The sequence below is a fragment of the Amborella trichopoda genome, chromosome 13 (assembly GCF_054954075.1).
Source record: "Amborella trichopoda isolate Santa Cruz 75 chromosome 13, AtrichopodaSantaCruz75HAP2 v2.0, whole genome shotgun sequence".
In the NCBI taxonomy this organism is placed as follows: domain Eukaryota; kingdom Viridiplantae; phylum Streptophyta; class Magnoliopsida; order Amborellales; family Amborellaceae; genus Amborella; species Amborella trichopoda.
In genome coordinates, this window is record NC_142348.1 from 10,593,497 (window position 1) to 10,620,877 (window position 27,381).

The window sequence follows — 27,381 nt, forward strand, 5'->3', positions numbered from 1 at the left end:
GATCATCATAACTTAGATCATGAATCTCTAAAATTTTAGATTAAAAATCCATTTTTAATATTGGTTTGAGTGGGGGCCCGCATATACAAAGTATGAATCCGCTGACTCATAAAAGCCCCATCCTTTCTGAGAATAACTTAGAACCTGATAAGAATAAAACTCTAGAATGGCACCCGCCACCTTGACCACCACTCTCTCTCTCCTCAAAACTTAGAAACTTTCAACAAAATTCAATATGCATTTGGAAATCTAAATTACACCATATTTCTTTCTTTTCTCCGGTAAAAATCAATCATATTCAACTAGCTATACATATTACCCTTAAACTGAACAAATCATCATACAAGACTAGTTCAAAAGGAAAAAAAAGAAAACACTCCTGATATGAATCAATTCGGTAACATAAATAAGATGTGGGGATTTACCGAAGATCAATTACCTCAAATTTAAGGGTAGGGTTCATATACACGTGAGTGCAGTGGTCATAAATCGGGCTCCCATCGGATGGCTCGTCATGGGGATGAAAGCCACGTTGCTGGCATTCCCTTATCACTGTTATCCCACCTGGATCCGTTAGACGGAAAATACCATGCTTCCTGAAAAATAAAATAAATAAAGTAAGAATTGACAAAATGAAAGGAATTTTTTTTAATTTTAAGAATTATCAAATTTTATAGAGAAAAATGAAGGAAAGTAGTTTTCTTTTGATTTTTCAAATTAAATTTAAGCAACGTTCTCCTAAAAGGTTGTTTACAGGTATGCAATGTAGCTTACAGACAGTAGGTTGTTTAAAGGTATGCAATGTAGCCTACAGACAGTAAACTACTCAATGAACAGATTATATTGAGGGGAGAAATTTCACATCAGCCATCCATTGTCGACAATAGACAGTTGATGCGATGGATAGGTTACTTTTTGTAAGCTAAATGCATCATAATATATTCTCCATATTTTATTATGGCCTTGGACATTTGCATAGATTTATATATTTCAAGCAAACTTGTACTCTAGGTTAAAACACATAATTATTTACCTCTTCAAACTGCAACAAAAAGTTAAGGACGAGCCTTACAATATATTAAAGACATATCCTCTCAAAAGAACTTAGAAGTTTGACTGAGTCTAACTGAGTCTAACTGAAAGAACCATCTCAATATCGTTTCAAAATAAGTCACTAGATGCTCTTTCGCAGCCTTTTGTACAAAAACACTACAGGATCATATTCTTTGGAAAAGTATACAATGAGACCATTTTCTTTTGATACAAGGTGGTCATATCGTCACAATTGATCTTGACCATTGGATGTGGAATTGTATGGCTGCATTTGTTCTATTGACCAAGCTCAACGTTCAAAAGAAATTTTTTCAAACTTTATGACACCCAAGCTATCAGATTTCACATCGGATGGTTATAAGTAATCGTGACCTCCTTGTTCCGAAGCTAAATGGCCTTATTGTGTACAATCCTTATTCTTTTTCTTCCTTAGTTTTCCTTTTATATGAAGCAGAATGACATGATAGAGGAGTAAGAAGTAAGACCAACCTTGAAGTATCCGTGGGCGCCATGACAATCGCAATCGCCTCCGGCAACATGATCTGATGACAACAGTGCATCAGTAGCAGTATCTATCTCAGGCTTAAGAGCTTTGAGTCAAATTGTATTTTTCTTTTCTCAGATTCAGAAGAATGCCAAAGAGATGAAGTTTTGATGCATCTAGAATTAAGCCACCAGTTTCAAGAAGCAAACATTGAAAAGACGAGGCCTTCCAATATCATTCACCTCAAGTGCATGCCCCTGTCCTGACTTGCAGGCAGCTCCGGATAGTAGTTTTAAACCCAACAACGAACAAACACCACGCAACACACACACAAACACACACAATGGAATTTTCTTTTTAATATAAAAAAAAAGGTGGAAGTTTTGTAAATGAAAGGCCATAAAATGCGCAGCCATAGTAATGAGTGCTTTGATGTGTAGCCTGTGATGTACATCAAAACAGTTGGAGCTTTGCAACAGCAAAAAGCACAAGTCAATAGAACAGTCAAACACTGCTACCTAGCAGAGCAAGTGATTGCTTTGATGTTCCACATGGTCTACACAGACATCAAAGCGTGCAGCTTCAGAGGACTGCTGCACTGGTTTCCTCTTCACTTTAAAAGCTCAAAAAACTTTCCAATGGAGTTTGTTTTTGCCACTTGAAATGGTATGTAGTCTTTCTTCTCTCTCTCTCTCTCTCTCTCTCTCTCTCTCTTTTTGGGGGAACGTCGAAGAAATGTGGAAGAGAGCTTTTGCTTGTTGACCTCAAACGAGTGCTTCGCTTTCTTCTCTCTCTCTCTCTCGTTTTGGGGGAACATCGAAGAAATGTGGAAGAGCGCTATTGCTTGTTGACCTCAAACGAGTGCTTCGCTTTCTTCTCTCTCTCTCTCTCTCTCTCTCTCTTTTTTGGGGGAACATCGCAGAAATGTGGAAGAGCGCTTTTGCTTGTTGACCTCAAACGAGTGCTTCGCAACAGCGAAAATTGTACTTTTATGTTGAGCAGCACTCATTTGAGAGTGTTGTGCTTGTTGGTTGCTACCTTAACATGTAACACATGATAAACACTTGACAGCATAACAATCACTCATCACCTGGTATGAATAATGGGTGTGAAGATCGATAGATGACATGAAACAGGACTGAGAAGGATGTGTCTGAAACACAAGTAAACACATACAGAACACAGATGTCATTAGTTTCATCCAAATATTACAGAAATCAGGAAGACAAATATATGAACAGAGAAAAGGACATGATGGAAAAACACTGAAGAGTCCATGGAACCATGGCAAACGCATTGGCAAATTTCCATCTGATTTTTCATTGGACATGACTAGAATAGTCCAGATCGATCAAATTAACAATAACAAAATATGAAAAAAGATAACACACCAAATAACCACCAAATCATGAAGTCAATACCATGTGGCCAAACAACCATAAGCCAGTCTATATTACTAAACACGAACAAATAATTATTAGAGTTTATAAGTAGTTCAATGTTGTTTTAATTGATTATCTGAATTTTTGAGGAGTGTGGAGGCCATGATGCAGACCAATCAATGTTCTCCTCGTGAAAGAAGTCCACAGGATGCACATGTTTGTTCTCTTACCAAAACAAAAGCTTGTTGAGTTCTAATTGGAAGATAGCAAAAGGATAAGACTCAAACATGACCAACCAATACAAAATCAAACAAATGATCATTTTGAAACCTCATGAAAGAAAAAGAATACGGAGATAAATCAATATGGAAGGATGCCATAAATGATTTGTGATATTTCAATCCAATGTGCAGAGATATGAATATAAATAAGGGTTCAAAACTTATGGTTATCACATTAGTTCCCAATCAGGAGATAAGAGAGAAATCCAAGTCAAGGATCATAATTTATCAAAAAAAAAAGCACAGAGATAAGAGGAGGCTGGTTTATTCTCAGGGCCACGTAGCACTGATGGTGGATAAGAACTTCAGACCTAGATTTTAGTATGCCATAGAACACCCCAACTCCAGTTGTGGTGCAGGGGCTTACAGTGATGAGTAAGCTTTACCTAACAAGCCATGCATAAGGGCATACAAGGAATCACAGTAAATGTTAACCATGTCCAAATAACCAGTTAGCTAACATCCTTCTTCTTTTTTCCTTTGTTGGTAGTCAAATACAATCAAGTTTGGAATGTTACTGATGCTAAATGGAATATATAGTTCTATTGTCCATTTGCTAGATAAGCTTGTTGTCTAAACCAGTTTCCATCATAAATTTATGTGTTTCGTGATGTTAGATTGCTTACATGATTTCATAGACGACAACATACCTGAGAATATACAAGCCATGCATAGTTTGATGCAATCACAAAAAAAATGGGTTTTTTTGGCAGGAAATTGTATAGGCCACATGCAAGAAGAATTTTGATAGAATCATCCCATGGTTCATACCTTTCGAATGCAATCAATTATGCATATATAATAGGATACTTTCTGAATCACAAAATTTAAAAAAATTCAAACTTTTTATTTTAGTGTTTCAACAATTTCAACTTATTATTTTAAACTTGATCAGCTGGACACAATATGGACATTGAACTCCTAAATGCAGTGATTTACAACGTGCATGCAAAGTTCCACGAGAGGTTCCTCATGGCAGCTTGCATAGTTGGAGAAGCATTGAGTATAATATATGGTTCTATAATAAGCATAAAGGAAATTTATCAAAATACCACTAAGAGATGAACTATTTAACATTTTACCCATTTGCAACTATTCCAGGTCATGATCATGTGAATTTTGACAGGTATTTTAAAATTAAATCAAACAATATGCTTAGAATGTTAAATAGTTCATCTCTAATGGGTCCTTAGATAAATTTTCAAAAGCATAATAAATGCTTTCTCTACATTAACTTACGAATGATTATTCTATTCTGCTGTTATCTGTATCTACTGTGAAAATAACAGGTGCATAGAGTACAAAGGAACAGGCTTGAAGCACAGTAACACAAATTTCTTCACATACTTTTCTTTAAATATAAAAAAAATAAAAACACAAAACACACTACTTCACAGATGATTACATTCTGAAGCTACAAGAGAAATTTTGAGTGTTAAGTTTGGACGGACAATACAGGTGTAATCTTCTGCACACAATTACAAAACCAAAGGATAACAGCTTCTTTTTAAGGTGATACTACTCGGGCTTTGTGGAATTTTCGCACAAGCAATTTCATAAATGGAAACAAACAAACATGTCACCCCACAGTAGCATGCTAAAAAAAAAGGTAGAATTCATATTTAGTGGTCCGTCCAAACTGGGCCTAGGAAAGAAACAAATTAAATCATGTCTGTTGGCAAACTAACACATTAAATAATGAATTCAAATAGTGGCATCAGATGAAGATTGTCAGGAATGACAAAATGACGAAAGAATCATGATTTCTCAATTAATGCCAACCATGAGCACATGATATTGTAACTGAGACAAAGGAGCTAAAGAAAGAAAAACAATAATTGCAAGCTAAATTTCTCAATCGGTAGACTAAGACTGCCAGGTGCACCACAAAATTTATCATTTTCATTTGTGGACATTTTGTACAAATACCAATGACAAGATAGAATTTTATATAGCATTTGCTTCTTCTTTTTCTTTGGGATGAAAGGGCAGGATAGGTAAATAACACCATAACCATCTCCTGAAGAAGTTCAGGTATTGGATTTTTCCATTTTAGGGATTTTCATCCTTTTGGAAGCTCTAATGTTCCAAATTCGGACAAAAAAAAGTGTATTGTGCCTCAATTAATTGGAATCTTGGTAGGCATATGTATGTGTACACACACACACACACACACCAAAAGGTGGCATTTATAATGAATAATAATATAGGTGGAGCACCAGCTGTCAAATCTTAATCGGATGGTTGAAAATACATGTCGCTGGTTGAATTTTAATCTTTTATCTGCAAATCTGATCAAGATAAAATTTTGGGCGTGTGTTCTAAAAAATATGGTGCACAAGAAAAAATTATAAAAGAAATATTTTTCAAAATGTGAAACGACCAAAATACCTATGAAAACTGGCACGGGTAATTTGGTCATTTTAATTCTTGAAAATATTTTTTTAGCTTTTATATGGTGCACCACGATGTTGATTATATACACCCAAAATTTTATGTCGATTTGATTTGTAGAAAAAAGATTAAACTTTAAATAGTGACATGCATTTTCAACAACTTCATCAAGACCCGACGACTGAGATACCTTCAATAGATTTGTAATGGACTATATATATATATATATATATATATATATATATATATATATATATATATATATATATATATATATATATATATATATATTTGTGTGTGCATGCGCGCGTGCGTTCGTGCGTGTTCATTCGTGTGTGTGTGTGTATCATCATCGTCATCATTTTAGCCTTTTTCCAATTAATTGGGAATGGCTACATGAATCTTGGTTCTCCATTTTGCTCTATTAAAGACCATATCCTTAGTGAGGCCATAAGTCCCCATGTCTTTTCAAACTACTTCCAACTACGTCCTTTTGGGCCTACCCATTGCCATTTTCAGTCCTTACACTTGGAACTAACTCGCACCTCCTAACAAGTGTTGTATTTGGTCGACGCCACACATAGCCAACCCACTTAAGTCTTACTCCCTCTCATTTTATCGCCTATTGGTGCCACGCTTTAATTTTTTCGAATAGATTCATTTAAAATTTTATCCCTTCTTGTCTTGCCACTCATCCATCTTAACATCTTTATCTCTGCTACACATTCTATGGGTATATAATTTTTTGTCCGCCCAACGTTCCACCCTATAGAGCAAAGTTGGTCTCACCGTTGTTCTATAGAACTTACCCTTCCGCCTCAGTGGTATGCGACAATCACATAAAATTTCAGTTGCACGTCTCCACTTCGCCCACCTAGCTCTAATTCTGTGTGCGACATCTTCCTCGATCTCTCCATTTTCCTGAATTATTGACTCAAGATATCGGAAGTGCGCTCTTTTTGTACTTCCTAGCCGTCAATCTTGACTAGTTCCTCATCTCTACTCCTATTATTACTAAACTTGCACTCCATATACTTTGTCATAGTCTAACTAATTTTAAAAGCTTTAGATTCTAGAGCATCCCTCCAAAGTTATAACTTTGTGTTGATGTTGTTTCGAGTCTCATCAATCAAAACTATGTCATCTGCGAACAACATGCACCACGGTACCTCATCCTGTAGGTGCCTAGTTAAGTCATCATAACTAAAACAAAGAGATACATGCTCAATGCTGACTCTTGCTGTAAATCTATTGTTATTGAAAACTCACTCGTCTCTCCACTAGTTGTCCGTATACTAGTTAGCGCTCCATCATATATATCTCTCACCAAGTCAATGTAGTGTTTAGAGACGCCTTTCTTTTCCAATGACAGCCAAATCAAATCTTGAGGTACTCTATCATAAGATTTCTCTAGATCAACATAGACCATGTGGAGGTCTTTTCCTTTTGCCCTAAACTTCTCAATAAGTTGCCTAAGTAGGAAAATAATCTCAGTTGTTGACCTTCCCGACATAAAACCAAATTGGTTTTCAGATACACTCTTTCCATGCGTTAGTCATTACTCAATGACTCTCTCTCAGAGCTTTATTTTATGGCTCATAAGCTTGATCCCCCGAAAATTTGCACAATTCTGTATGTCGGCTTTGTTTTGTAAATAAGTTCCACAATACTTTTCCTCCATTCGTCTAGCATTGTTTTTTGTTCTCAACACCTTGTTGAATAGCCTTGTCAGTCAGTCAATGCCAATTTCCCCAAGCACTTCCAAACTTCTTTCAGGATACCATCTGGTCCTAAAGCTCTTTCTATCTTCATCTTTTTCAAAGATTCTTTCACTTCCAACATCCTAATCCTACGAATATATCTACAACCTTCGTCGTCACTTGTACCAACAGTTCTTTCTACCATTATGTTCCCATTTAATACTTTTTTAAAATACTCTCCACCTTTTGTTGACCTCGTCATCCTACACCACGATTCTTTGATCCTCACTCTTAATACATTTAATATGGTTTAGATCCCTACATTTTTTCTCTCTTATTTTTGCTAATTTGAAGATAACTTTTTCACCTTCTCTTGTTTTCAGTTTATTATATAAATTATCATATGCCTTAAGTTTAACTTTACTTAATATTTGTTTTTAGCATTTTTTTTAACATTTTTATATTCTTCTAAGTTTTGATAGTCTTTATTACTGCCAAGTTTTATAACAAGATCATTTTTCGCTAATAGACTTTCGAACCTCATCATTCCACCACCAAGTTTCCTTATCGAAGTTTCATATATATATATATATATATATATATATATATGGAAAAAACTAAAAATAGTTGAACAGCTATAATAAATAGTAATATAAGTGGAATCCCAACCGTCAGATCTTCATCATGTAGTTCATAATGCATATCACTATATTAATTTTAATATTTTTTTTAAAAATCAGATCAAAATGAAATTTTAAACGTGTGTACTAAAAAATAGGGCGCACAATTAAAAAATATAAAAAAAAAATTCCGAAAATATAAAATGACAGAAATACCCCTGAAAAATGATGGGGGTAATTTGGTCATTTTAAATTATTGAAAATAATTGTTTTATATTTTTATATAGTGTGCAATAGTATTAAGTATATACACCCAAAATTTCATCTTAATCAAATTTGTAGAAAAAATTTAAAATTCATAGAGTGATATGCATTTTGAACCACTTGATGAAGATCTGATGGCTGGGATTCCACCTATATTACTATTCATTATAGCTGCCCAGCTATTGTAATCTCTCTCTCTCTCTCTTTCTCTCTCTCGCTCTCTATATATATATATATATATATATATATATATATATATATATATATATATATATATATATATATATGGAAGATACTACAAAACGCCTATAAGCAAAAATGAACAGTGATTTTACCTACTCTCATCACCGTCCAAAGTTCATCTCATGGTCACGATTGTCCTGTAGTGTTTCAGATTTATTTTTTTTCTACAAATCGGAATGATCTAAAATTTGGAGCGTGTGTTCATAAAACATAGGCAAAAATAGAAAAAAATATTTTACATAAAATAAATTGACCAAAATACCCCTGAAAAGTTTCAGGGGTATTTTAGTCAAAAAAAATTCACGAATTATTTTTTTTATATTTTTACTAGGTGCACCTCACTAAGATGTATATATGTTCCAAATTTCAAATCATTCCGACTTGTGAAAAAAAAAATGAAAAATGAAACACTGCCGGACAATCGTGACCGTGCAATGAACGTTGGACGGTGATGAGGGTAGGAAAAATCACTGTTCATTTTCGCCTATAGGCATTGGGAAGACTTTTCCTATATATATATATATATATATAATTCCATTACAAATCTATCAAAGGTAGCTGATATATTAAAAGAGATTCTCAAGAATTTTTTAAAGGGAAAAGTTTTAATAAGGTTGCAACCTTAAAATGTAGAATCACATATGCACCTCAAAAATCTATAGGAAATGTTGTTTTAATGTTTGAAAAACCCTCTAATCGATCATCTTGACATCGAGATGTATGAATATAAAAAAAAAAAAAAATTTGACTCCTGGAAATAGTGCATCTTGCAAGACATTATCTAGACCGTCCATTTTCAAGATTTTCATATATTTTTAGATCTACTTGATTTTTACCATATTTGGATTTTAAAATTTTCTAATTAGGTATGAAAATAGATTTTAAGATAATACTAAGAATGTTTTACAACAAAATTACATGTTATGATAAAATTTTGAGGTGCACCTTAATTGGATTGTTTAAGGTTGCAACCTTATAGAAACCGCACCCTTTTTTAAATCTCCTTACAATATATGTCTATAGAAAGCTAATGAGTTAACAAATACGCGTGCCTTGTTGGCCAGGCAGTTGAGGCACCATTCCATACAGAATAGCTCGAGGAGGATGACTAATGCATGCATTTTGGTCCAATGCACCGCATAAAAAGGTGCCTAGAAGCCATCAAAGTGAAAGCCTTGGCCCGCCTTGAGAAATAAGAAGAAGAAAGTCAAAGGTTGAGGGCTACTTAGTCCACAGTCCGTAAGGATATGTGTTGGGACAGCTGTTCAGGTTGGAGCCATCCGATCAAGATGAACACTACGGAGTGAGGGGTCCAAAGCTGGTTTTGGAGTTAAACTGAAATTTGGTAAATTTGTAGGGGGTAGGAAAGGGGAATTATTTAAATTTTGAAATGGTTGAGACAGCAGTTAGAGGGTTATATATATCTTGTCATGGGTTTGAGGTGGAAGCAATCCTCTAATGAGGGCATTTATCACATGACTGTCATATTTTTGTGGGGTTTTGTCCGTCAATCTTTAATTGCTGGTAGTACTCCCCCTTCCACCTGTTCTTCTTCCCCAAAACCCTGCCACTCCTCTTTCCCCCACAAACGCCCATATTGTTCTCCTCTTAGCTTTCCTCTAGGCAGGCTAGGAAATTAGGTGCCCGCCTAGGTGGTCAAATCCTAATTCTTGTTCACTGACGATGGCTTCACTTTGCAGAGCCCATAAACGAAAAAACAGCTGCCTTGCCACCTAGGAGGCTTTTTTTCAAAAACAACTAATCGTGGACTAGGCGGCCCGCTGAAGGCGGGTCCTTCAAGGTGTCCGCCTAGGCGCCCATCTGGATGGCATAAAAGGCACCAGCTTAGGCACCACCTCACCCAATGGCAGAAAAAAAAACTCGGGTAATGGATAAAATCATCATTTTACCCCCTAAAAAAGGGGGGAAAAGGGTTTTGGGGCTATTCTTGCTCCCAAAAACATTGTTAGTGAAGTATAGAGTGAGAAAAAACTTGAAAAAAACAAGACTTTGAAGATTTGTAGGGAGATCAAAATTTTTTTCGACCTCCTCGAATGGTCATGAAATTAAAGGATATTCATCCCCAATCTTTTTGAGGCTTTTAGTAGTTGTGAAAGAGGAGATTTGGGAACCAAAACATTTGGGTTTGGCCCGATATCGATTACACTTCAAGAAGGTTGGTATATTTCAATAGTTTTTATTAAGTTATGTATTTGTTGTTTTCACAATGTCTTATGATATTATTCTTTGCTATTTGTATTTTTTTTGTGATACTTTATTATATATATTTGATATGTTATTGACTATTTGCATTATTATTTTCCCATATTGATATGTAGTTTGAGTCTTTGGGAAAGCAATACAATAAAAAAGTCCATTGGCCCCAAATCAAACAAATATTGTTTTTTTACCTTTTTTTTAGTTTTTTTTAATGTTGCTTTTGAGTTTTAAGTATTTAATTTACAGTCTAAAGTCGTAAAGGTTTAATTTTGATCTGCATTTCTGACTTCGGCGTTCTGAACAATATATTATATACAAATTTTACTTATTAAATTAAAAAGTCATTTCTATATACAATAAAATGGGGGGTGGTGAAGGGGGGCCAAAATCCACAAGGATCTGCACTTCCCCAAAAGGCAGGCCACCTTTATCTTGGGCGGCCGCCTAGGTGCCTAGGCGGCTGCCAAGAGACCAAACCGCCTAGGCGGCTGCCTCCGAATTTTTGAACATTGAGCAGGGGAGACAAAGAAGACAAATTCCATGGCCTGGAAATGGGTATATTGGATGGACTCTTTAAAGATTGTCCTTAATCATGTAACCATGAATTTAGATTTGTGGAATGCCATTATAGCAGCAAGTGAAAGAAGCTCTCAACAACATGTAAACAGTGACTTAAAAACTTTCAGGGGTTCAGTCACCTAAAGATTTACAGCAGGTTCTGAATTGGGTGAATTGCCAACATGGGGCCATCTGAAACGCATGATTAGGTTGGTCAGAGAGGTTAGCTATGTCACGTTTCTACAATGTCAACAACGGGTTATCCTCAGTAGGTCATACAGATAATAGTGTGGGTCAATAGACATGCATTGGGGTATCTCCATCACTTTTCAAGTCTGATAGTCAGTTAGACTTCGCTGCAAAAGCAGCTTTGCACAGCATGTAAACACAGACTTAAAAACTTCCAGGCGCTCAGTCGCCTAAAGATTTACAGCAGGTTGTGCATTGGGTTGGGATGGGGAAGCCAATATGTCATGCAATTGACAAAGAAAGTAGCCAGTCAAACTCAGCAGTACGAAGAAATAGCCACCAATCAGGCCAGGGGGCAGGGCGGGGGAGGGGGGGGGGGGGTGTGTATGAAGAGTTGCCACAGTTGAGAACACCAAGAATACAAGCCCATCTAACTACAAAGGCATCACCAAGGAAAGGGCTATAGTAAGCAGAGAAATGAATTGGCTCTCATATACTCACATGTATCCATCCAAGAGGGAAAAGAGACCGTGTATCTTGAACTTCATATATTTCTTCTTCATTCATAGTTTGACACTGTTCAAATGAAATCATGCCTATCAGAATATACTTTATTCATGAGACCTGCTAGAAGGATCTCAAAGATTACTAAAACAATCATATATCTCACCGAATCAGAAGTGGACTCTTGCTTTGGGATGATCAGAGCTGTAATAAAGAATTTTCTGTTTTTCTGTCCATAAAATAAGCACTTCAGTACATGTAGCTAAAATAATTTTATCATTTAAAATGAAAAACTGTAAGCAGCTTAGTAAACATATGCAATGCAGAGGCCAAATATGAGAGCATCAATGTTGAACTTATATGGTCCTTTTGGAATACTTGAAAAGGAATATATGACTACAAGAAAATATAAGCCAGCAGGAAATAGAAAAAAATCGAAGACCTGAATTGTGATAATACAACGCAAGATCAGCTGGTGTTACTTTCATCACAACATTTTTGAAGCATGAAACAAGGCAGGCCAAAATATAGAAGCCAAGATATGCCACAATGAGGGGGTTATGAGGATCCTACTTTGTAGGTCCACTTCGGAGATGGATGAGACAGTTGCCAGTGTCACACCGCTATGGACAAGACTTAGGGCATTCTTGTGGTTCTTGATAAACTTTGGGGAGAGTACATGTGATGATACTGAGGATGGGTGTTTTGTTATGGAAGGTGAGGAAACTCCATAAAGATATTTTTGGACGTTTATGAGAAATTTAATAATGTTGGCACTGGTCCCTGGTATAGGGAGGCAAATAAGCCATCAAACAGGTCGCACATGCCAAAGGAGACTAGCATAACTCAGAATTAGGGTGGGCTTATCCTTATAACAGCTTGCCTGATTGCCCTTCTTGCAAGAAACAAACATTTAATAGCAAAACATTCACAAAAACGCTGAAAAACTTCGATAGTAAAACACTCACAAGTGAACCAGCAAGAACACCACATGTTTCTAAGTTTTTCTGTGTATTTGACTTGGCCAGCCTCATGAACTCTTCCATCATAGTCACTGACTGCAAACACTATATAAGTCAGTACACAAAAAATCAAATTTAAGAATACAAAAGAGGATCTTAAGGACCAGTGGTAAAGTCCAAATCACAAAATGGATTAAAAGAAACGAGACAAAGAACACCTCTAACAGAAAAGAAAAGTTATAAATAAAAAAGGTTACAAAAGAGGCACTAGAAGAAAGTCAAATCGGCGAGAATCTCACAACATGCAGCTGCAAAGGAGATTCAGATTGAACAAGCTCTTCCTGTGAAGGCTTTGCAAGTCCAATTCTTGAGTCAATGACTTGAGGTGGCGCAGGAGGTATCAAATCTTGCACATCAGCAAGAACAGGTGGAGGAGAAGGTTGCCTTATAATATCGAATTTAACAGGAACTTCAAGTGTGTTAGCCATGGATATTGGACAAGGCTCCTCACTATGAAGAAATCCCCTGCCATCATCGAGTGAAAGAACTGATTCAATGGTTGAGCTATGAAGGGTTGATCCAGTACCGTCCCTAATCATAACTCCATCTTGTCCAGTTTGACTCGGGCTACCATCCACAAATAGTGAGAAACAGAAGAAACTTCATCAAATGACTAAAATAATCTGTAAAGCAAATAAAGACACATGACATCAGATGAGAATATCCTATATAAAGATCAAGGAGCATATCCATGAAGGTAAAAGGGAAACTCATACAACCTTGGAATTTCAATTGGAGTCAAATCAAGATTGCGAGGATACTGGACCTGGTTTCAAATGGGGAATGATAATCAGTCAATAGATAAGTGTACAACAGAAAAAAAAAATACCAATATATCAAGGGAGAGTCTGAGGTCAGCCCACTAGCTAACAACTACCGCATACGCCAAATGGCCCAAATTGAATATGGGTCAATCCAACGGTCACGATTGCATTTCGTATTTGAATTTTAGTTTTTTTTTCTACTAATCCAAATCACTTGAACTATGGAGCTTCTATTCTTAAAAAATAAAAAAATCTAATAAAAATAGCAAAACCCTAATTCATAAAAATTAAATTAACCAAACTACCCCTTAAACTTTCAGCGTTATTTTGGTCAATTTATTTTTTGTGAATTATTATTTTAATATTTTATTAGGTGTTCCTTGATGAGAAAAGTGGACGCCCCAAATTTCATATGATTTGAATTTATAAAAAAATATTACAATTCAAATGCGAAATGCAGTTGTGACCATCAAATCCGCCCAGATTTAATCTGGGCCGTTGGGCTTACACTTTTCCATCAGCCCATGGGCTGACAGGATCTTTTCCCATATATCAATATTTCTGCAGTCTATACCCCTCTGTCACTAAAAGGTGCCTGCCACTGTCCATGAAGCCCATTTGGACCCAAAATGGAGTGTCTTGAAAGTGTTTCCTCCTTAGGTAGAGGTACATTCAAAGACCTGCAAAATCCATCAAGATGCAATATGTCAGTCATTAAAGACCAATTAAGGATTAAACAGAAATAGAATATTATCATTCACAGTAATATTGATTCAAAACCACTAGATATGAAAATACTAATTAGACAAACACTTGAAGCATAACATTCACAATTAGATAAATTACTGGATCAGACCAAGAATAATTTTACACGAGAGTGTCTTCCACCATAAGCTTTCCAGAAGGCAGGGATAAGCAGAGAGAATGAAATATAACACATCAAAAGATCCTATGCTCCCATGGGAGCATACTGTCCATTTACTCCCCACAGTAAAACCCAATCTAGGTGTTTTCTAGGACGTTAAATTTTGGGGAATAACCTCTCAACCAAACAACTAACCTAAAAAAAGAAAAAAACTCAAAACGCTTTCTCTGCATTCCTCAAAAAACACAACGTCCCGAGATTGAACAGAGACCTTCCAATTTTGAATGTGAGATTTAAGTGTTGAAGAATTCAAAACCCTTTTTTTCAGAAAACAATCATCTGATAATTCTTAAATGGATCCCAAAATTTCAGATTTGAAAAAATCATCTCTAGTAGGTCTTTCGCCCAAGGGAATAAGAGTACAGTATACTCCCAAGGGAGCATAAAATGGCAAAGACCACTCCAAAAGTGATAATGAAAAAAAAACGAAACCAATAATAGCAACTGGTGTCCAAAACAAACCATCCAGACAATGTGAGCTAGCTCCATTATGAAAAAATACACTAACTAAAGAAACCTCCAAAGGCCCATGAAGTAGACAGACTCGAGGGTTCCCATAGTCAACTGAACAGACTAAAGGCCTCCAAGGACATAACATTCAAATCAGGTGAATGATGATAGATCCTCCTCACCTCTTTACCCTAGCATCCAGTGCGACACTTAGGGGAGGAGAGCGCAAATCAAATGATTACAAGCCTTCTCGATATCCACCTTAACTACCATGCTTGTTCCATTTTGCCCAGAGTGTATTACTTCATTGGCCATTAGGATACCACCCATCATTTGGCTCCCTCTCAAAAAATCTCCTTGTAAGGGATAATATTAAGGAGAACATCTTTCACACAGGAAGTTGACTGTAGTCTAGATTTTATGCTAGGTGCCCACAACACTAATTGGTTTATAATCCACGATATCAATGGTTCCAATGTTCTTAGGAATAAGCAAGATGCGAGTAGAGTGAAGCCCCCATTGCACTATCCTCTAGAGTTGAATCCACAGAAAATGTCCATGATACCTTTTTTTCACTCCATCAGCTAAGTGTTTGAGCAAGTAGCCACCCCTTGTGTTAAGATGTGAGAAGTGAATCTACAAGAGGTGAGGTGTACAGAGCTCTAAATAGATCACTATGAACGAGTCTCCTCACTTCAGCAATTGAAAAATTATGCACTCCAGGCTTTCTGTGTGGGGGACAAGTAGCACCTCTTTTAGATAAGTTTTTTTTTCATCAATATTTTTTGTGAGTGATATGCCCAGGCCAAATTTGAAATTTACATGCCATTACTATTTGAATCAATTGGTTGTGGTTCTCTTTTACCCACTGCTTTCTTTTTTGCCAAGTGACTCTAGATTATGGTAGGAAGAGAGACCTTTAACTTGTCAATATGGAAATTGTTTGATAATTTCCTTCTGAACCAGTTTGCAATGAGGTTTTGGGTACCCGACTAGGTCATTTATATCTTTGAATTTCCAGAATGCTGTTTCACAAATGTGATGTATGAAATTGCAAGTGAGGAACAAGCAGTCATGGCTCTTACTTTCAGTTTAACACAAGTCCCAGAACTGCTGAAATAATGTCACAGAAAAACCATCATGGCCTGCACTTTACCCATCCCAAGGTAAGAAGTGAACTATTGTAAAGAGAAAGGAGGAAGAAGTTTGAAAGTTTTTCTAGTCTTGTGAAGAGACCTTTCTTTTGGGGTGGAGAACTTTATAGCCTTAGAAAGAGGACAAAATCTCTCAACTAGTTTTCCCGGACCCCCCCCGCCCCCCCTTTGTCACCTATTTCTTTTCCGCCTCCTTTTCCTGTTGACCTCACTGAACCTTCGTCCACTCCGCTTTCTTTGGGGTTCTCTTTACCGGTGGATCCCTTTGGGCCTACCTCTTCCATTTTCTGCCCAACACTTTGGACCGTCTCCCCCCACTCGGTCTGCCTTCCCCTCTCTCCCCTGCGTTTTCGCCTCTTGATCACTTCCTTGGTGTTGGTTCATTAGCGAGTTGGGGTGCCTTTGCTTCTTCCGATGATGTTTGATGGCATCCGTTTCTGATGTCGATGGACTCTTCATTTGTCGACGATATGGACGTCGCCCAAGGTGGCATTCGAAATGTCTTTAAGGTTATGGGCTTCCCCTACAATGGTCCTGAACCTTCTTCAAAGCTGATGCGCAGTTCAAGTTAAGGGTAAGTCGAAAGTGCAAGCGAGAGGTTGCGAACCTCGCTTGCAGTATTAACTATGATCGGTCTCTTCTCTACCCCTCTCTTTTTCCCCCTACCCTACTGAGCTTTCCCCCGGTGGTCTCTGTTAGAGGCGTTCCCCTAGGAACATCCCTCTCTCTATCTCTCCCAAATGTTAATTCTTTCCTACACTATGTGTGGGGGCTAGGTTTACCCCACAAAAAACAAGTTGTTAGAGACTTTTGCCTCAAATACAACCCCTCTATCATAGCGTTAACTGAGACCAAGTTACCTTTGCCTTCCCTTCTCCAGGTTAGGCAAGTCTGGGGTCGTTGCCCCTGTTAGTGGGAAGCTCTTCTTGCAGAAGGGGCTTCGGAGGGCATCTAAGTGATTTAGGACCCTACAACCCATTCTATCACCTCTACCCATATTCCATTCTTTTTTGTAACTGTCCTATTTTCTAGAATCCCAAACGACCTTTTGTGGAAGTTTCTGCTGTCTATGGACCAAATGTAGACTCTCTCAGGCCTACACTATGTGACGAACTTAACTTGGTTGCCTCTCTCGCCCACCCCATTTGGTGTATAGGTGGGATTTCAATGTGATCCGTTGGTCTTTTGAAAGAAACAATTCCTCTAGGATTACTCCAACCACGAGACATTTCTCGGATTTTTCGACCACAACAACCTCCTTGACCTCCCCATTCAGGGAACCCAATTCACTTGGTCAAACCACTCCTCTTCCCATACTCTCTCAAAACTTGACCACTTCCTCGTAAGCCTGTATTGAGATTCCACTTTTGCTAGATCTCATGTAGCAGCTTTGCCTAAACCCACCTCTGATCACTGCCCTCTACTGTTGAACACAAACCCTACCGCTAGAGGTATCAAACCTTTTAGATTTGAACGGTCTTGGCTAGAAGAAAGACCCCTGATATCCTTTATCCCTTCCTGGTGGCAATCTTTCTCCAACCTGGTCGAAGGATGGGCGGATTTCAGAATTCAATGTAAACTTCAACTTTTGAAGGGGAATTTAAAAGCTTGGAGTCAACTGTTACCAGATCTTTCGAGATCGAAAAAGATCAGCTCTTCAGGAACTTCAACTTTTAGATGTCTTGGAGGAAACTAGACCTCTCGTGGACCCTGAACGTCGATGTAGAGCTCAACTCAAGTTAGATTATGTTGCGATACTCAAGAAAGAGGAGATTTTTTGGCACCAAAGGTCTAGGACCAAATGGTTAAAAGCTAGTGATCTTAACACTGGTTTTTTCCATAAAATTGCAAATTGCAAGCACATGGACAATACTCTCTCTCCCACCTTCTAGTAGGTGAGGGACTCCTCGATCAACCTCAGGAGATTGAAGAAGCTATTTTGTCTTTCTTCAAAGATTTATTCTCTGGCCCCCAGGGCCCAAGACCCGCTAATGGGTGACCTCTTTCCTCTCGCTTCCCCCCAATAACGCTCTATGGTTCGAGAGACCTTTCTATGAAGTTAAAATCCTGGAAGCTATTTCGCATCTTGCCTCGAACAAGACTCCTGACCCTGACAGGTACCCTATAGCAACTTTCTGGGATACCTTCCATACCGATGTGCTTGCTCTCTTCGATGAGTTTCACTCTAGAGGAGTCATTCACAAAGCGATAAACACTTAGGTTTGGTCAAACACCTCTCCGGGTGAGATACCCAGACTGCTACTCGCTTGCTCATTCTCAAGAGGCAACGGTGGCTGACGAGATGATTGAGGCTGGGTCTTCACGCTCCTTGAACCCAGTTTTTAGACGGGTGCTTATTGAGTCCTAAAATTCTCATTTATTGAAACTTACTGCTGCCCTCCAAGGTTGTTTTATTGCCTCTCATGGCACCGTATTGTTTGGACCCAAAGTGTATCAAGTGCTTTCACTGTTTCCTCCTTTTACCTTAAGCTTATTCAACCACCCACTTTTCCTCTATCCCCTACTTCCCTTGTAGCACAAGCCTGGTCCTCTTTCACCCCTCCTAAAATTCAGGTTTTCTCGTGATTAGCCCTCTCCCAGAGGGTGCTCATGGTCGACCAGCTACAAAGAAGAGGTATCCCTTTACCTAATCGTTGTGCCCTACGTTTGGCAAATGAGGAAACTAATGCCCAACTCTCCTTACATTGCCCGTTCGCCTTTAGGATTTGGGGGGAACTTCTCAGTCTTTTTAAAGTTCAGTGGGTTCTTCCTGCTACCGTACCCCCTTATCTTAAACTCCATCCAACCTTTCCCTTGGCCTAAAGTGGGAATTTTGTTGTGGAAATCCTTGATGGCTGCAACTATTTGGTCAATCTGTATTGATCACAACAATAGGATATTCTGAGGCGAGTGCTCCTCGTGGTACAAGACATTCACCAACCTCAAATCCTTGGCTGTGTTCTGGGCAACAAACCATTAAAGTTTCAAAGAGGTTCCTCTATCTACCTTTTATCAGGACTGGACTGCGACCTACTTCATAATCAAATGCGCCAACCTCAAGTGTCTAATTGGAGAACCGCCTGATTCGACGCAATTCAAGCTTAACTTCAACGGTATTCATTAGGAAATCCCGGGCTTGTGGGAGTAAGCATTATTCTCAAGGACCACTCGAGAGCAATTATCGCCCTTGACTCCAAGCACATAGGCCACAGCTCTCCTAGAGGGACTCAAGCTTGGCCATCCCCTCAAGATCATTTCGCTCATTACTAAGGGGGGTTCTAAGAATGTGATTGTCTGGCCTTCAAATTCATCCCCCCTCCTTGGTCTTTGGCGCACATTTTAGACGAGATTAATCACCTTTGCAAGGATATGCACATCTTATGGAGGTATACTTGGAGGGAGCCAAACCAAGAAGCGGACACTCTGGCTATGGAGGCGGCCGCCCAGCACGGCTCTTAGTATCTTTCTTTTGGATTGATTGGCTTCTTGTTGTCGTTTGTTATGATTCCACATCTTTGTAACTCTTTAAAACATGCCTTTTTTATTCTCTTCGTTTTTTCCCCCTTTTTCTAAAAGGGGTTTTCTTTTATATGGAGCTTCCACCTTGCAAATAGCCTATATTTCTTGGACAGTTGTACTTTCTTCTCCCATATATTAAAGTTTAACTTTCTCAAAAATCTCTCAACTATTGTAATGGACTAGGAAACGTGCTTGGGTCAAGACGTTAGAGACTAGGTTTTCATAGCCCATCGTCTCAAGTTCCATTCCTATGTAACCTTGTCAAAAAAAAAAAAAATATTGCAATGGACTCCGTTGCAAGCAAGAGAGAGGGCACACTCTCCATAACCTCTACTATGTCCCAAATGGTGCCTAAATACGTTGAATGGTTTTCAAATGTCCTCTCAAAAATTTTCAACTAGTTCATCCAAGTGCTCAAAGAACTGATCAATCCTGCTTATAGGAAGTGGTTTTGGTGGAATCACAACACCAAATCTCAATCTTTAATACCATATAATATAAAGATGAGACAAAGGAATAGAAAATAGAAAACAAATGTGTTTCTTCATGAGCCCCAAGAAATATAACAACCAACAACCCCCCCCCCCCCCCCTCCCCAAAAGAAAAATCTATGGGCTAGAATCTCTACAACAACAAAAGAAAAAGATACTCCAAAAAACTCCACAATAATAAACAACCAAATTAATCCTAATTTCAGCCTCCCAAATAAAACTCTTAACTGCATCACGTTCCTTTGAGCCATAATCCAAAGTTTTATGTTCAAATGATTCCCTTTTGGTAATAGGCTATCTAGATATACTTATTTAAGTTAATGTGTTTCATTCGTTCTTGATCTAATAACCCCAGATCATTCTTTCAATCTCACATATCTCCAGTAATAGTAGACCACGCTTTCCTCTCCTCCAAACGCCCAAAGGTAATTTTATTTCGTTTTCTTTTTGCCTTTCCCTATTCACCTTGAATCCAGGGCATCCATTAGGTGAAGTCAAACCGTAGTTGTTGAGGTGGGAGCAGGATTAGGAGTGGGATCTAGATCAAGAGCAAGTGGTCGTGAAAGGCCAGAAGATCCGTATAGTTGGGAGCGTAGTCCATACAACACATATGTTAGGGATAGAGATCCCCAAATGTTAGAGATCTCAATAACAACTTTTGGGGATTTCAACCCTGACCTTTTGGGATCTCGATCCCAACCTTATAGGGACCTTGCTCCCAACCTTAAATTGTACATATAGTCACTTTAAAGAAGGGATCTCTTTATTATAGCGAACAAGCGATGCAATTATATCAAAAGTATAGTCGCATTGCTAGCTGGCTATATATAAAGAAAGTCATCAGTTTGGTCATGACATCGGTCTTTAAGGTGGGGATCGAGATCCCTAATAGTGGAGATCAACATTTTGAAATTTAAAAATCGAGATGCCTTGAAGATTCCTTTCCTGGTGTGTTGAAGTGAGACTCTGGAGCAAGATTGCCAACTCGGTTAGGAGATCCCAAAAACTATGAGTCAAACTCCAATACAATTCTCTGTCACTGGCTTCGGATGTCTAATCCAATCCCTTCTAGATTTAGATGTCGCTCAATGAAAAAGGTACAATATAGTTAAGGCTGTAAAGGGGTTGAGTCGACCCCGACCTAATGGGGGTGTGACCCGGACTCGGCCTGGTAGCGGAGTCCATGTCAAGAGGCCCCAAACCCAACAGCCAAGTGCACGTCAAGATAAAATAAAATCATTAAATGTGTATAAAAAAACTTTACATTTTTTATATTAATTGACATATCACATGCATACTGGAGTCAATTGGGTGGGATCAACAAGACCCAAACCCGATCTAATCTAAGGCCAGGTCAAGTGGACCTGGACACAACTAGTCATATCAAATAGCCAGGTCCGGGCAAGAACCCCGGTCTAGTCAAAGCAGCCCATTGACCACCACTCCACCCCCAAATGTATTCCCATCTTTGTTCTCTCATAAAAAAATCATGTCTAATATCTTCTACCTTCTAATCATGCTAATAGGAATGTCAAATAAGGATACAAAGTAAACTAGATTGTCTACTACATTGGCTTTAATGAGGGTAAGCAGGTGACTAATGGACAGAGATTGACACAGTGGCTTTGATGAGGGTAAGTAGGTGATTGACCCTTCCACAACATTATCTCCTCTTATAGCACTCCGCTAGTGGATTTCACATAATTTTCTTTAGTGGGTGTGGTTTGTATAAGGCCGAGGTTCTAAACAAACAAAGTAAAGCGCACCTTCAAATAGTGTCGAAAGATGTAGTTTCCATACTAGAAATCTGTGATGACCTAAAAAATTATTTTCATCTCTAATTATAAAATTTAAAGCTTAAAAAATAGTGTAGATCAAGTAGATCTATGAACATTTGAAAATCTTGAAAATTGACAATTCAAAAATGCATTACAAGATGCACTATTTCCACAAATTGAAAATCATTTTTTCTCATGTCCATGAATCTTGAGGTCAAGATGATCAATTAGAGGATTTTTGGGTATCGAAACAACCTCTTCTAGTAAAAATTTTGAGGTGCACCTTAATTTGATTGTTTAAAGCCTCGCACTTATATAAACTTTTCCCCTCTTGAGTAAGGGGAGGTCTTAGATAGTTTTTCTCTTCTTTTTTTCCCTCATTTTTTGTCTTTCTTCTCCCTATACTAATTGATCCATCGAACAAGTAAATGAAGACCTTTGAGGAATTGTAAACAATAATTGAATATGAACCCCCTATACCAAACCCCTAGAGATTCAAAAAGATCCCTTTTGGGATGGCACTCGTCATAACGGAGAAGCAAGTAGAAGTTTTAGATGCCCTCATCCATTGCCTACCACGCTCCGAAACCTATGAAGCCTAGCAAATAGTCCAAGAAGTCCCAAACCACACAATCAAAGGCTTTCACCATGCCTAGCTTACAATGTACAAATAAGACAGGGCTTCCCCTCCATTTTTGTTGAAATCTAAACTTTTTTAAGCAATTAACAATCCATCCATGATATGCCAACCCCTTGCAAATGCACCCTAAAACAGATAACACATAGGGATTAACGGTTGTGAAAAGTTAGTATATCCTTGGGAACATTGATTAGAAGCAATGAATAAAATGAATGTAAAGGGGTTCCATTAAAAAGGACAAACGGTTTATCAAGCATGCACCTACTCTACTAGGGCGGAGTCAATGGCAATCTTGGACGATCTCGTTCCTGCCCCTCCAAACATTGATTCCTTCATTGTGGAAGGAAACTCTAGGAATGGTATCTTGTGGACCGCTAAGATCTGATCAACATCCACAAAGACTAGCTCACATTTTTTACAACATTTACATGCTTTGTAGGAACAATCAGGTTGTACTCCACCATGTAATGAGACCAGCCAACCACATTGCTAATAGCTGGCCAAGGAGGGTACTGCTAGAGGGTCCACAACTCTCATCTCTCCTCCATAATGCATTTTTGTCCACCTCTCCCTCTTTCCTCTAAAGTCCATCTCTCTCTCTCTCTCTCTCTCTCTCTCTCTCTCCTTTCCCCTCTACTCGCCCCCTCTCTCTCCCATCGTCTCCTTTTCTCCACTGTTTCTGCAGTAGTTGGTCTATCTCTTCGCGGCTACTAGCTTTACAAGTGATCCCTCGGCCCTTTTTTGTACTTGAGCTCTCGACATGTGGGTATCCGGTTTTTGTACATTGAGGTGATACTTTGTGTTGGAGCTCAGGATGCGGGTTGCTTCGACCTTGGTTTTTTGCCTCTCTCTCGCCCTTGGAGCTCAAGATGCGGGTTGCTTCCACGTAGGTTTTTTGCCTCTCTCTCTCTCTCTCTCCCCCACCTACGCCAATAGAGCACCCTATCTGTGGGCTAACTACTTGGTGGGCCTTTTGTAATTTGTGTATACATGTATAAAGTCAATCAAATTATCTCCAAAAAAAAAAAAAAAAACAGAAAAAAAAAATTCCCAAGAGCCCAAGTTTCTCCCATCACTACAAGAACCATTAAATACACAAGAACAATACATTTGCTGGATTATAACTTAATATCTACACAGGGAGTTCATAATAGCGGAATCATTGCTAGAGAATAACAGCATTTCCCACCATTTAACAGGATAGATGAGAAATATAAACTTACATCTTGCGAAGTGGCTCTATTATTTGTTTAGAATTTGAGAAGCTGTTTCGATTAAACTCATTATTCTTCCATGAAGTATGAAGTGCACCATCTTGTCTGTTACCCCTGTATACCTAGAGAATCATGTGAAACGAATATACATGAGATAAACGCAATAAAACAATTCAATAGTCACTATGAAACAGTAATATTCTGTTCAATAGTTGAGAACGGGCTCTTGGCAAAGGTGGTTAGGATAGTGGGTGCCACAACGCGACATTTAGAGTTACATTCCTACCAGGTAATATATAAAAGAAACAAGTATGTTCACTAGTTATTATTACAGTTGTGGCTCTCACAGAAAGAACACTGGCAAGGGTCAATCAATACTGTGGAACACAAGATATACACAGGAAGGTGCAAATGTAGCTTTCATACCGGCATAATCTCATAGTTTGTACGATTTGGCTTCTTGACAGGAGGCCATTCCAGTGAAGAATCAAGAGAATCATTGTGCCTAACCCCTTTACTTGCATGCTTTTTGTTTAGTACTTCAACTTGTTGTTGAACAACAGGCTTCAATTTCTCCAACTCATTGAGAGTTTTCAATAATTTCTGTGGTGATGGTACAATCAAGAATTCAGCAAAAAGAACATGATATTACAGCATTGGATACTGGACAAACGTGGATAGCTATGTTAGACGAAACCAGCAGTTTATGAAAGTACCTGCATGTAAAAACTTTTCTCCTTCTGCAGCAGCACATGATAATCTTTATGGCAAGGTATAGTTTCAGAAACCAAACTGCAGTAGATAGAGTGACTCAGCAACACTATTCATTGAAAAAGAGGCAAATTTCAGATAAAATAGTCCAAAGGCCTATCAGTTGTATCTGATGTCAAGCCACTTTTGCGCACAATGGCAATCATGGAGCTTCAGGCACCAAAAACCAAACTTTTTTTTAAAAATAGTTAAAAGTTATGCATAACTGTTAGATATTTTACTGACCTGGAAAACCTAAGCAACATTATGTACAGGTCAACAAGATTTTTCTCCTCACGATAGATTTCAGCCTGCACAAGAGTTATAGTTTTAGAAGCCATGAGAAAATCCAATTTAACCAAGAGGCAAACCAATAAACATCAAATCGCAAGTATGGCTACAGTATAGTAGGGCCATTTCAGTCACTTGCATAAAACTTTAGTTAATTTTGTATGGCACCCATAACTCAAAACCACAATATTTTTATATGCCCATTTTACCAATGGAATATGACCAATGTATACACCTCACGACAAGTATTATCCATGATATGCACATGCAAGACACCACCATAATTTCTAAGTAAATAGACAATATTGGTTATTCTTGGTAGTTCTCTGTAACTTGGTGTACCTATTAAACAACAACAAGCATGTTGGGTGCATTTAGGAACATCTGACATGCCAACACACTAGATCATGTGTTGAGATGAAGACACACATACAGCCACTGGAAATCCATGTCAATAGGTGCATCTGGAATTTTTCAATATATGGATTCACTGACACAGCATATCTGCATGGTGGATACGCTATTCCACAGAATGGACAAACAAGACACATGTATCCGTTTTGTAAGGCACGAATGTATAAATTGTAAGATGTGTGTCCATTCTGTAAAACATATGTGTCCACCCAATTGGGCACACGTGCATGTGATTTGCACGTGTATTTAATTTTAACCCACATCTTATTTTTTTTTGTTAATTCTGTTATTAAAAATTACAAACTTATTTTATGTATGCATCAAAGGCATATGTATTGTAAGGATATGACATGCAAGACTTGGCCACAAATTGGCACGTGAGACGGATTCTCTGAATCCAAGTCAAACATGGATTCTCATATTTGTGCCCTTGTGACACAGCCATATAGCAAAAAAAGCCCAACACAAAACATACACATCATAGATTTGTGGTTTTGAACACACTCCATATTGCTATATATTTCCTTTACTAGTTCAGATAAAACTCCATATTATTATGCATCTCTATAAAAGTTCAAATTTTCAAAGGTTCCCAAAAACAATAGCTCAAATAGCATTGGATCAAACAGGCATCTCTTAAATAAGTAGCATCCATATTTTCTGACTCCCATGCAACCAAAGTTCCACCAAGAGGCCTCAGAGTACAATGCCTTCATTTGACCCTCGTTAAATGTAGCACTTGAACTTTTAGCTTAATGTATAGGTTTTAATTTGATTACTTTCACTTGTTGATGGAAGTGCAAGAGTAAATAATGCAGAAAATATTAGAAACTACCAGGAGACACAATATCTTGGTAGTCAGCCTTCCATCTTCAGAGAATTTATCTTTTTTTATCTTTGCACCACATCTATAAGTTATTGGTATTGCAGAAATAATAGCAGGATTTATGTTCCATTCAATGCTGGTATTCTTGCTAGTAATAAATTTTGAGAAGACTTCACGCTTTAGGAAGCAAGCAATGAAACCCAATACAAGCCAATTTTCAATATGTTCTTGAGTATAGTTGCCCATCCAAATTCAATATTATCACCCAAAGTAAGTTCAGCTGCATTACAAGGAAAAAATTTGGAAGAAACGTTTTCTGAACAGAAAGGCTACACTACAAACATCACCACTATTGACTTTTACACTTCCTAATCCTAATTACAGGAAAAATCCCAATAGTTATATCCATCATCTCTCATGGATCAAATCCAGCCTCATTAACGTATAAAAAGGGGATACATAAACAAGTAATTTCCCCCATCATTTCCTTCGTTTCATACAGAAATTCAACAACCACATAAAAAATTCATATTTATTCTCTCCATACGTCCCCTAAATACCAACACAATCAGAACCAAATAAATATCAATCAATCTGAAATTTGGTATACAATAATATAATCCCCATTCTCTTTGCATTTAATTACTGCAATATACAATAAATTAAACCAATATTCTCACAATAAAATAAAATACCAAACCCCCCTTCCAATCAAAAGTCCCTCTCTAGGTAAGCAATGGGATTCGAACTCCTGGACATTATGTTGCAACTTCACTCTAACCCAAAAGCCATAATACTAAATTCATACTTCGAAAACGAAAAGCCAAATTACAAAAAATTAGGTAAAAAACAGAAGTCCTAAATTCTCAATCAATGAACCTCAATTTATCAAGAAGAACCATCCAGCAATCAGAACTCAAAAGAATTCAATAATAATAATCCAGAGATTTCAAACAAAACATATAATTAAATCAAACAAAAATACAATATACAACCTGCTTCAGGAGATTATCCGCAATTCGGTAGTAATAACGCAGAGATATCGTATTATCAACATCGAGCTTCTTAGCACTCGCAGCTATGCTGATCCATCCTGAAGAAGAAGAATTCATCTTCGATTTCAATACTGAATAATCTCTATAGTTCAGTGGAGTCATGCCCTAAAAACGGCCTTAAAGATAAATAATTGTGCCCTAGTTTTGGTGAGAAGGGAATGGAGCATTGGCTCATGGCTCTGCAACATTAAGAGTC

The 27,381-nt window shown here is 37.8% G+C and overlaps 1 protein-coding gene across 2 annotated transcripts; it reads right to left on the reverse strand.

Moving 5' to 3' along the window:
• Positions 1 to 218: 218 nt before the first annotated feature.
• Positions 219 to 27,381, reverse strand: LOC18432152 (AMSH-like ubiquitin thioesterase 3). 2 transcript variants are annotated; one of them, XM_006842262.4, is made up of 14 exons: positions 27,126 to 27,381; positions 24,846 to 24,910; positions 24,566 to 24,641; positions 24,276 to 24,452; positions 23,859 to 23,971; positions 14,253 to 14,358; positions 13,634 to 13,680; positions 13,154 to 13,481; positions 12,861 to 12,950; positions 12,059 to 12,121; positions 11,890 to 11,964; positions 2,628 to 2,690; positions 1,543 to 1,595; positions 219 to 596 (listed from the first exon to the last, which is right to left on the reverse strand). In XM_006842262.4, exons 1-14 carry the CDS (start codon positions 27,285 to 27,287, stop codon positions 422 to 424), a joined length of 1,593 nt encoding a protein of 530 aa, XP_006842325.2. In that variant the 5' UTR covers positions 27,288 to 27,381; the 3' UTR covers positions 219 to 421. The 2 variants fall into 2 exon arrangements, with proteins under 2 accessions (XP_006842325.2, XP_088711029.1); XM_088854903.1 differs by lacking the exons at positions 14,253 to 14,358; positions 23,859 to 23,971; positions 24,276 to 24,452; ... (1 more) ...; positions 24,846 to 24,910; positions 27,126 to 27,381 and having other exon boundaries at positions 13,154 to 13,537; positions 13,634 to 13,666.

Bases quoted from the DNA above. Each gene is read 5' to 3' on its own strand.
- LOC18432152 (XM_006842262.4), bottom strand. From the start codon at position 27,287: ATGACTCCACTGAACTATAGAGATTATTCAGTATTGAAATCGAAGATG. The intron at 23,972-24,275 runs GTATGAAAGCTA...ATGATTCTCTAG, and splicing joins CAAACTATGAGATTATGCCG to GTATACAGGGGTAACAGACA. The intron at 1,596-2,627 runs GTGATGAGTGAT...TGTTGTCATCAG, and splicing joins ACACCCATTATTCATACCAG to ATCATGTTGCCGGAGGCGAT.